The following is a 12479-nucleotide window of genomic DNA, read 5'->3' on the forward strand; positions in this document are numbered from 1 at the left end:
GATTTCCTTGGTTTGTCACGGGATGAGGCCCGTGGCTTTGTTGATGGGGAACGAGTAAACTTACTCGCTATTGCTCAGAAGTTTGGTCGTGCTGACGACCCATTGATTCACGTGGCGTTCTGTCGTAGGGCTTTTCGAGTGATTATGCTTTATCTTTATGCTTTTGAAGGATATATTGAGGTACCAGCCTGTTACGGTAAAGCGAAATTCATTCGGAATGTTTAACAAATGGAGTAACGTAGGAGCCCCGCTTGGCTCATTCTTGCTAAAATCATTGCTGGGTTAGATGCTCAAAAGGCCAACCCGAACCTTGCTTATACTGGATCAACCCGTCTTCTACAGGTATGTCTTTTGCTTTTTTCGTTTTTTTTTCGTCTTTTTTTTTTTCCTTTTTGCCCACCTCTTTTCTTTTCAGTGGGTTTTGACATCATTTCCTGTAGTCTGATTCGCTTTCGGTCCTTTTCACAGATCTGGTTGTGTGAGAGACTCGAGTTTATTGATCCACCAAAGGTTCCGGGTGCATATGAAGTGAGAAGCTTCACTTCTTGTCATCGTCAATTTCCTGGAAAGAGAGAGCCTTTCTGGCGACATCGGCTTTCTGCCAATGCTAGGTTACATGTTAGATGGGCTTTGCCCTGGCTTAACCTTACTACAGTTACTAGTTTGTCTGAAAATGATAGAAACAAACATCTCACTCTTTTGGGCTTGGAGGGGTCTACCCGCATCTACCGGACCGTGTTCTTCGACAGGTCGGTCGTCGGCAACGGATTCCCGCTGTTGAGCCTGTTCGTGGCCAAGTTCAAGGAGTGACTCTCGCGAGGTGCAATGCATGGTTAGTGTCCTAGACTCGGAGGACTATCTGGCATATTTCTGAGCCATTTGCTTCTACTTAGGTGTCACCCTCTTTTTTGCATTGGAATATTGAACCTTCTTTCCAGGCCCGGGGAAACCTTTACGAGGATGAAGTCGTTGATTACAAATACCACAAGATAGGAGAGAAGGACCAATAATTCTTTACTGGGACGACCCCGATTTCATCTTGGCCCGAAACAGAGATTGGCTCGACTCCTAGGACTGACATTTTGGTTTCAGATATGTGGAACGGGTTAGGTCCGAGAAGCGAAGGCGGGTTGACACTTGCGGGAAGACTCGGTCCTCGACCTAGTGTGAAAGACAGACTGGGCCCTCTGGAAGAATTGATGATTCCTCCGAAGAAAAGAGCCCGAGTTATGATGGGGGAGACTTTGTCTCGTCGTGGCGGGGCGTGCGGCCCGACTGAGGGTAGCAAAGAGTAGTATTCGACATTACTATCTACTATTACTAATACAAAATAATGGTTTTTGATAAACAATTAGGAGTAGTTTATTTCCTACTTAGATTATTACTAGTTTATTTATTTCCTAATTCTAGTTATAATAAGTAAGGTAATTGTATTAGCTTTAGGAAAGGCAATTAGAGTCGGTTTAGGCAAGTGTTTGGGTGAAATTTAGCTAGTGTTTTAGGTAGGTTTGGCTTGTTTAGCAAGTCGGTCTATTAGTATAAATAGGGAGTTAGTTGTATTGTTTATTTATCGATTGAGAATTAATAAAAATTGAAGCAGAAGCTTATTCGTGTTTGCAAGTTCTGTAAACATAGGATCAACGCATTTTCGTTCCGAAATAGTTCTTGTTTGACGCGTTTTCAAACATTAACTCGATCAACTAGCAATAGGTCTTGCGAAATTTATCACCATTGAACGATCTATAGGTCTAGATCGGTCAAATATCCCATTGTTTCGATTTCTAGACAGATTTCGAAGAAAATATGCTATTTTCATTATTATTCGTTATTCTTTGAAACACTTCGGCGCAATTTTCGTATCATAAGTGGTATGAGAGCTTCGGCTCTTGATTTTCCTAAATCTAGACGGTCCTAGGCGTGTCAAAGCCAAGTTATTAGTTGAATTTCTGATTGCGATTGGAGTTCAAGGGTTAAACTTAAGCAGGTAGTTCGAGGGTTAATTGGTTTTGATCCAAGGAGCACGGTGTTGGAATATGTGTCCTCAGACAATAATGCGATCACAACTGTCGATCATGATGATCACATGTTTAAATCTCGTTTTAAGAATACATGTGGGATGTAATATTTTACAGTCAACTGGTCCACACATATCGGTAATGATTAGCTGACTAGAGTTTGACATTACTATCGTGCGACGGTGGTGATCAGTTGATCCCCTTAGGTCATACCTATAGGGATACTCTTAATTGATTATTTAATTAATCGTATGCCGATACGAGTTAATTAAATCGCTTAAATTTGACGGATGATTTTGTGAGTAAAGTTAACGTGTCTAAGTAATCAAATTGTTTTATTTTTTAGATAAAGTTATTGTTTACGAAACAATTGAAATTGAAATTGGATGAATAATTTATCATAAATACAAGACGTTCTAATTTATAATTTGATAAACTATTTTGGTACAAGTGATTACGAATTACTAGTGGATTTTGTATATGACGTATTTTATGAGTATGTTGATTTTTAATATGTTAAAAATACATTACAAATTCACATGTCAAGTAACATGTCACATATGTCAGAATTGACAATTGACAAAATAAAATGGACATTTCATTTTATTTTGTATGTGCCGAAAATATGGAGGGAGTATAAGGTTTATATTGTGTTTTTATTTTAAGTGGAAAACACAATGATTGAAACTAAATGTAGCCATGCAAGCCTACACTTCTTGGGAAGAAAGTTGGATCCATGCATTGGCTCCCCAATAAGACCCCCCACCGGTTTTTCATGATGAGGACCAATATGGATTCCTCCATTATTCGTTCTCTACAATTCTATTTTTTCTAGTGTGTAAGAAAATACTCTCTACATGTGTGATACATTTTAGAGAAATAAAAACCTCACTAATCTCTCCTCTCTTGGCCGAAAATACAAGAGTACAAAATATTATTTTTGTGTCAAATTTTAGTAAGACTTATATTATTACTAGATCATAATAATATTAGTTATTAAGAGTTTTCCTTAGGTATATGCTTTTGGGAGAGGTTCTAATTTGAACCTTGTTCATCCATTATAAGGAAAGCTCAAGAACTAACAAGAAGGAGATCTTGTTGGTGCCTATTTGGCCGAATTTTTGATGGTGAGAAAACGATTTTCTCATCTCTTGTTATTTAGTTTGCATGCATAAGATCTAGTTTTAATTTTATGACTAAATTAAAATGTCACATATATGAATATGTTGAATTAACGAGATTATATATTGCTAACAAGCGGTATCAGAGCCTTATTGTTTGCATGCAAATCGGTTTATAGTTTTTCCGAGTTATATGATTAACATACAAAACAAATTAATTTGGTTTTGTGAAGATATACCTATAAATAACCTTGCATGTTAAAATTTTCTTGTCCTAAGTGATTTTTCGGACATTTTGGTTTATTTATGGATTTTATTGTTCATTTTAAATAATATTGGCATTAAAATGTGATTTTTATGATAAAAATGTCATTTTTGGACGCAAATTAGCTAAACTTCGAATTTTTCAGTGGTTGTTGGATATGTTTTCACATATATTATCTACTAATAGCCTGTAAATTTTCATAATAAAATGAGTTGTTTTGCTCGAAATATGGATTTTTCAATTTAAAATCGTATTTAAATGGGTAAATAGGTTAATATGAGTTATATTTCGAATCTGGTCATGAAAATTTAGTATGTTGTCACATTCAAGTTTACAAGATGTGTGTAACATATTTGGCTATAATGAAGTCTTTATGCATGATTTATGAATTTTTGATGAAAAATCACATAAATAGTGACTATAATTAGTGACTATAATTAGTAATAATGCTAAAACATAATTCATGACTAAAGAAAAAACGTCACATGTTGCATTTTATCATATATTTCAGATCTAAAAGTGAAAAGTTGATGAATATAATTTTTCTCATATTTTTATGGTCATAATTGTTAAAACCGATAACCGCAACATTGTTTTTCTCGATAAATTTTCGAAATTTTTAACCTAATTTTTGAACATTATGAGTGTCATGGTATTTTTCCAGAATGTTCATGAATTTAAATTTCAAATTTTGAAATTATTTGAAATTTTTATGATTTAATTTGAGGTTTATAGCATAAATTTTGTATTTTTGGGTCCATTTATGAACAATATTAAGAAATCAAGGTTAATTATTGTCAAAATGTTAGTGGAGCATAAGTTTTAAGACTAAACAAATGAATTGAAGAGTAGTCTTCATGAAATTCAATTTTGCTTCTCTTAGCAAAGACTCATTGAAATAAGTGGGAGCATTCTCTTAAACCGTTACCGTTAAGAAAAGGGTGAGTTTAAAGAAGTAAAATTAGAATGGAATTGATACAAGGTAATGTTAAAAGTAAAGTTATTGAGAATAACGATACTAAACCTATCAATCCCGACCGATAAAGTTTCCATTGTCTTAATTGTTGGACGCTAGAAATGAAACTACCCCAAATTATTGAAAAATCAACAAGTTAGTTGTGGGACATCTAATGGGACCTTCTTCTTTAAATGTTTATTTGATTGACATAAATTTTGCTAGTACTACTTCGTTAATATTAGAAACCGGTGGAGGTTTTCATCTTTGTATTCGATACATAGGATGATTAGAATATGACGACTAGCATCAAATAATGTAGAGAGATAGAGTCATTGTGTACTCAATCTAGTTTTGGGTTTAAAGTTGTACCTTAATTAGAAATATTAAATACATGGACCCTAAATAAGAATATAATTTTGCTAAGATACAAAAGAGGTTTCACTTTTTATGACCCCATACACCGCGATTTGATTTATGGCTAGCCCAAAATCAAGGTGATTATATTCTAAACCAAGCTAGAATGATATATCATGTAGATGATGCATGACTCATATTGGTAACCCAAATTTAATCTAAATTCTGGAATGATAAACACAAAGAGTTACCGAGTACTCTAGGAACCATTAGATTGTTAATCTTATGGTATATGCGTATCTTATATTCAAAGCAAGATTTCTAGTGCCTTTTGGTAGAAAAGGAGATTGAAGATGCAAATCATTAATCCAGAAATGTTGATCATTTTATTTTACCGACGATGAAGTTGATAGTGTTCACTTGATAAGGTGCAAAGAGAAGTCTGTGAAGAAGTACAAAGAGTTCAAAGACGCACGATTTGATCGTGATGAGATTATCAAAGTGAAGACTTTGATATAAGCCAAAGGAAATGTGATATAGTATCACAAATTAATCTCTCTTAGCATGCATTATGGGATAATGTGTGGTTGGATAAAGAAATCAAACGCTATTCGATATGGTTTGGACTTCAATCAAGTTACTTTGAGTTACTTGATCCTTTTGGGGATTTTATCATTTTGTCTAAATTATTTTTCCACTAAATCTAAAACGAATCATATGAGATATGAAATGGTAGAGTACTATGCTTGTAAGTTTTCACAAGAAACAAATGCTCATTTTTCCTTGCTATAATCACGAGTACAACAAATTTATGGCTCGTGAAGCTGTCTTTATAGAATACAAGTTTATTTCTAGAAGACAGAGTGGGAGAAAATATTCAAGAGCCACAAAAGAATTGTGTCAAAAATTGTATGTCGCAAGAAACTGGTTTTTCTTGGCTACATGACGTTGTTTCATCGAAACCTAGGAGGTTGAACTCATCACTTGTTGAAGATGATGAATTCGTGTTACTTTTAGAAAGTAAAGATTAGAAAGTAAAGAGCTTACAACTTACAAAGAAATTGTTTGATTCAAGTTAATTACTTCTGGAAAGTAATAAACATATGACTTACATGAGAGTGTTTAAGTCACAACTCAATACAATGCTTAGAGCCATGAAAATCCGAAATAAATTCCAAGTGAATTGTTAGATATCAAAGCTTGATTGGTGGCAAAAGGTTTTGCACTAGTTGAAATGCTTAAGTCTATTTGGATCTTCTTAGGGATTGTGTTTCATTATGATGATATACATATAGCAAGTGAATCTAAAACTTAAGAGAGGGTCTTAAGTAGGACATCAATGAGTTAGAATCAATGTTTTGATCATGTTATAAAACTTTTCTCGATAAGTCGAGAAGTTGTGTTTATACATGGAGTTTAGTGGGAGTTACGAAAATTTTAATTAGTCTAATATATGGATCACATATTGATCATTGGGAATGATTTAAGACTTGGAGTAATATAGTACATCTTTAATATCCAGATTTATGTAGATAAATCCACATGATATTAGCGCCAAATAAGAAGTCTTATGTTGATAAGATTCATGATTATTTCAATCGAGTTGAACATATTTGATTGATTTTATTTGTTTCCGCTGCCGGATCAATTAAATAGGAAATGATGTATAACACTTCATATACTTTGAGTATGATGAATTATTTCAAATCGAATTTAAGTAATAGTTACCAAGTAAGCCATAAAGATTACCCTTAAGTGCTTGCAGAAGCATTAAGGATGTAAAGCAAAGTGTTTTTGATGCAATTTTGTGTAAGGGTGTTACATAAATGAAAATTGACAATTGAGATTGCGCATGGTTTCCGACAAAACCATGATCAAAACACATTAGGATGGTTAAGATACCATTGTGGCTATGTTATTTAAGAAATAGATTTTCTAGAATCGTTCTAGGCAATAAACAACAATGAGAAATATTTACAACGGAAATTGAGTACACTTGCAATCATGGGATGTGCAAGAGGGATGAGTCTTGCACACTGTAAAAACAGTGGGAGCTATTTTAAGGCCAGAAAGCCTATGTCTAGATTGGATCTAGACACGTACTCAGAAAGTTTTGTAATGCAAATGTATACATTACAAAAGGAAAACAAGTATGTAGCAAGGTTGAGCAGGGAGTTGATAAAACCTACTAACCAAAGCCTTCTCATGGGCTTAACATGATGAGTCATGTCATATGTCATTTGAATTGCGTTGAGATGAACAACTACATATAAGATAAAAATGGATTATAAGAATATGAAGTAGTAATCAGGTATTGACTATTCATATGTGATAATCACATTTGTCGTTCGAGTTTTTAAATCTGAAAACGTTTTTATATACTTTGTTACATCCAAACGGGTTGTAGAGACAATATTGAACCCTATTAAAGTGAACCCGGATTAACATGGTATTCGCCCATAGTCACTTCTATGAGGTGACGTCTCGAAGTGACTAAAGTGTGATGCGATTGATGGCAAGTTCAAGTGCCATAGAGTCATGTGAGATGACTAGTCGATCACATAGGCAGACTGTTAGGAACACTTTGTCGGGCCTTATGACTGGTTATAGAGTTCTGGCAAATTTATATAGCCTGGTTGTGGCGAGAGCTACTATAGTATTCTAATGAGTCGATTCTTTTGACTAAAGACTGTTCGCCTAAGGTGGCACAGTTTCAGATTAACTTTGATTTATGTTACTAAGACCTTCGTAAATGGGGTCAAATGGGCATATTTTGGGTTATGATGGCTGTGGCTAGTCGAAGGGAATAAGTGCGATAGGAATTGTCCACCCCTTGTCAGGGTTAAAACAATATCTCAGGGCCACTCGAGGAGTAATGAACTGGAAATGCGTGGCCACGCTCGGAAGGTATCTATGGTAAATAATTCCGGTCAATCAGTTATTCTCCAGATCGAGGAAACCACTCTTGATATGATCACTTGCAAGTACGACCTGAAAGACACCTTGCATTGAGTGGGAGATAGTAATAGGACAAGAGAGTTGGTGACGCACACTTGTCGAGTACAAGTGGGAGATTGTTGGAATATGTGTCCTCCGACAATAATGCGATCACAACTGTCGATCATGATGATCACATGTTTAAATCTCGTTTTAAGAATACATGTGGGATGTAATATTTTACAGTCAACTGGTCCACACATATCGGTAACGATTGGCTGACTAGAGTTTGACATTACTGTCGTGCGACGGTGGTGATCAGTTGATCCCCTTAGGTCATACGTATAGGGACATACTCTTAATTGATTATTTAATTAATCGTATGCCGATACGAGTTAATTAAATCGCTTAAATTTGACGGATGATTTTGTGAGTAAAGTTAACGTGTCTTATTGTAATTTGATTAAATGAGATACGGTCTAAGTAATCGAATTGTTTTTATTACTTAGATAAAGTTATTGTTTACGAAACAATTGAAATTGAAATTGGATGAATAATTTATCATAAATAGAACACGTTGTAATTTATAATTTGATAAACCATTTTGGTACAAGTGATTACGAATTACTAGTGGATTTTGTATATGACGTATTTTATGAGTATGTTGATTGACAAATGACAAAATAAAATGGACCTTTCATTTTATTATGTATGTGCCGAAAATATGGAGGGAGTATAAGGTTTATATTGTGTTTTTATTTTAAGTGGAAAACACAATGATTGAAACTAACTAGTAGCCATGCAAGCCTAAACTTCTTGGGAAGAAAGTTGGATCCATGCATTGGCTCCCCAATAAGACCCCCCACCAGTTTTTCATGATGAGGACCAATATGGATTCCTCCATTATTCATTCTTTACAATTCAATTTTTTCTAGTGTATAAGAAAATACTCTCTACATGTGTGATACATTTTAGAGCAATAAAAACCTCACTAATCTCTCCTCTCTTGGCCGAAAATACAAGAGTACAAAATATTATTTTTGTGTCAAATTTTAGTAAGACTTATATTATTACTAGGTCATAATAATATTAGTTATTAAGAGTTTTCCTTGGGTATATGCTTTTGGGAGAGGTTCTAATTTGAACCTTGTTCATCCATTTTAATCTTGTTGGTGCCCATTCGGCCGAATTTTTGATGGTGAGAAAACGATTTTCTCATCTCTTGTTATTTAGTTTGCATCCATAAGATCTAGTTTTAATTTTATGACTAAATTAAAATGTCACATATATGAATATGTTAAATTAATGAGATTATATATTCCTAACATACGGTTCTAGTAACTTGCTACTCAAGGCGTGACGGTTGCAAAAAAAAAAAAAACAGTTACTGTTCACGTGCGCGGTACTTTTCATCCGAAAAAAAAACTAAAAACATGTTGGAAGTGTTCTTGTTTGAAAGTAACTATGAAGAGAATGTTAAATTTGATCCGACATTGCCTCTTATTTTTGATGATTCTAAGGATGAGGTGAATGTGGAAATTATTCTCGTGCAAGGAGGGTGGAGGGGTAGAAGGCACGAGTTGAGACGGCACAAGAAGATTATAGATGATTATTATAGTTGCAAATCAATAGAGATTGAAGATGATGAGCTGAAAACGAAATTAATGATTTGCACACATGAATTTCTGTTCTTCATCGTCAATTTTGCATCTGAATTTGCTATGATTGTATTCGATCCCGGTGGATTCCATGGTTCTAAGAATCGGAACGATTCTTTTGAAGAAAGGGAGTATGATACATAATAATGGTTTTCCATAAACCATTAGGACTAGTTTATTTCCTAGTTAGATTATTACTAGTTTATTTATTTCCTAATTCTAGTAAGAATAAGTAAGGTAATTGTATTAGCATTAGGAAAGACAATTAGAGTCGGTTTAGGCAAGTGTTTGGGTGAAATTTAGCTAGTGTTTTAGGTAGGTTTGGTTTGTTTAGCAAGTCGGTCTATTAGTATAAATAGGGAGTCAGTTGTATTGTTTATTTATCGATTGAGAATTAATAAAAATTAAAGCAGAAGCTTTTTCGTGTTTGCAAGTTCTGTAAACATAGGATCGACACGTTTTTGTTCTGAAATAGTTCTTGTTTGACGCGTTTTCAAACATTAACTCGATCAAATAGAAATAGGTCTTGCGAAATTGATTACCATTGAGCGATCTATATGTCTAGATCGGTCAAATATCCCATTGTTTCGATTTCTAGACAGATTTCGAAGCAAATATCCTATTTTCATTATTGTCCGATATTCTTTAAAACCGCTTCCGCGCAATTTTCGTATCAATTACTATTACTTTTTGTGTGCTTTCTTTTTTTAGTTGTGTGCGATGGACTTCACCCGGAATAAAATATTGTAACGGATTTTGCCTGGAATTTAGAATATATAAAGACTTATTATTTATTAGAAATCCCCAGTTTTTGCATTAAAATTTTCATTTTTGCTTTACATGTTTCGGTTGTACTCTTAACTAAGAGTTGCCTACGTATCTGCTTTGCAACAGAATCAAATTGAGTCCGTAGTTCTAACATAAAATATTTCATGCAGTGTAAACAACTCATAACTTAGAAACATTTGGAATTCAAAAATTATTTCATAACATTTGAGAATGAGGTCGTCAAGGATAGTATTTCTTCAGCTGGTCCAAATTCCTAGGATTTATGAAGTCATTCCCATCCAAATCTGTTAATCGAACAGCGCCTCCAAACAAAATTTTCTTTATCAAATAAGGGCTTACCTAATTTGGTTTGAACATACCCCTCGGGTCAATTGGTAACAAAGCTCTAACTGATTTGAGAACCAGATCTCCCCTCACTGATTCCCCTTGGTTTCACCTTTTTTGTTGAAAGCCCTCTCTATCCTTTTCTGGTAGAGTTGGACATCGTACAATCCGTTCAAACGTTGCTCATCGAGCATGACTAGTGAATCATATCTTGCTTGAACCTAATCTGCTTCAGGAACCTGACTTTCTAGTAGGATCCTTAGGGACGGTACTTCTAACTCAATTGTTTGAACCGCTTCCATTCCGTATACCAAGTAATACGGGATTGCTCCCGTGGCTGTTCTAATTGAAGTTTTATAGCCCCATAATGGAAAGGGTATCTTTTCTGGCCATTCTTTATAGTTGTCGGACATCTTCCTTAGAATGGTCGTACCTGTCTTATTGGCAGCCTCTACCGCACCATTTGTCTGTGGTCGGTGTGGTGATGACTTGTGATGATTGATTTTATACTTTTCAAGTATAACCTCGGTCTCAGCTTGGAAATGGGTTCCAGGGTAATTGATGATCTCATGCGATACTCCGTACTGGCAAATGACGTCATTCTGAATGAACTGTGCTACTTGCTTTACTTTCAGCACTATGTAAGACTTACCCTCTACCCACTTCGTGAAGTATTCAATTGCAATAAGGATAAAACAATGCCCTCCAGTTTCTGATGGATGCACTTTTCCAATGATGTCGATTCCCCATGTTGAGAATGGCCAGGGTGACATCATGGTGTATAATATAGAAGGTGCCACGTGCTATACATTTGCGAATATCTGACAATTGTGACAGTGCCTGACATATTTGCAACAATCCGTTTCCATCGTTGTCCAATAATAACCAAATATTATGATCTTACGGACTAACATATGGGCATTCATGTGTGGCCCACACTCACCGTCGTGGATTTCTTCCACAACCTTTTCAGCTATCGGTTTATCACTACATCGCAACAAAACACCTTGAGCCGTCTTCTTATACAACTGTCCGTCGTCGGTTTTAATGAACTGGGCGGATAACATTCGTAGGGCGCGTTTTCCACGCGTGCCAAGTTTGGGAAGATACTCTCCTGTTTCCTTGAATTTCAAAATGGCTGTGTACCCGGTTTCGGTTTCACCTTCCTCGGTATCATTGATTTCATTCACATAGGCAGGTGATGATCTTCGTTCAACACATATTGGCACTCTGTTTATATGGTCGGTAATGTTGATCAAGGTAGCTAACTTGGACAATGCATCTGCAAATTGGCTTTCCTCTCTCGGGAGGTGAACATATCGAATGTCTTCGATGTATTTTTCCAATTCTTCGATTCTGGTTTGATACGGGGCTAAACTTTGGCTCTTAATTTTCCATGACCCACCCACTTGATTGATCACAAGGGACGAATCTCCATGAACTATCAACTTCTTCACACCCAGGTCTAGAGCACTGCGCAAACCAAGCAAACATGCTTCATATTCAGCGGTGTTGTTTGTGATATTGAAATCCAATTTGATGGACACGGGCGAGTGTTCACCTGTTGGAGAGATAAGGAGTATACCTACTCTATATCCCATATAGTTTGATCCACCATCGAAATACATATCCCATATGTCATTCTCGACGTGTACCACGTTTTCGTCGGAAAAAGACCAAGTGTCAATGATTTCTGTTTCTTCGATTGGGTTGTCGGCGAGGAAATCGGCAACCGCCCTTCCCTTGATCACCTTCAAAGGAACATATTTGAGATCGAACTCTGATAACATGAAGGTCCATCTCGACATTTTTTCATTTAGCATTGGTTTTTCAAACAAGTACTTGATCGGATCCATTTTTTAGTAGACACTCACACTGTAGCTGAGCATGTAATGTCTTAATTTCTTCGTTTCCCAGACTAGGGCCAAACACGTATTTTCAAGAGGTGTGTACTTTACTTTATAGTCTAAAAACTTTTTACTGATGTAGTAAATAGCCCTTTCTTCTTTGTCAACTATTTTGGGCTAGCATATCCCCCATTGCCGAAACCGTAAGATA

General features: G+C 35.4%; 1 protein-coding gene across 1 annotated transcript; it reads right to left on the reverse strand.

The window, feature by feature from the left end:
* Window positions 1-11224: 11224 nt before the first annotated feature.
* LOC141641216 (uncharacterized) lies at window positions 11225-12277 on the reverse strand. The gene has a single exon (XM_074449887.1). It carries the CDS (start codon window positions 12275-12277, stop codon window positions 11225-11227), a length of 1053 nt encoding a protein of 350 aa, XP_074305988.1.
* Between the last annotated feature and the right edge of the window lie 202 nt (window positions 12278-12479).

The sequence above is a fragment of the Silene latifolia genome, chromosome 2, assembly GCF_048544455.1.
Source record: "Silene latifolia isolate original U9 population chromosome 2, ASM4854445v1, whole genome shotgun sequence".
NCBI classification, from domain to species: domain Eukaryota; kingdom Viridiplantae; phylum Streptophyta; class Magnoliopsida; order Caryophyllales; family Caryophyllaceae; genus Silene; species Silene latifolia.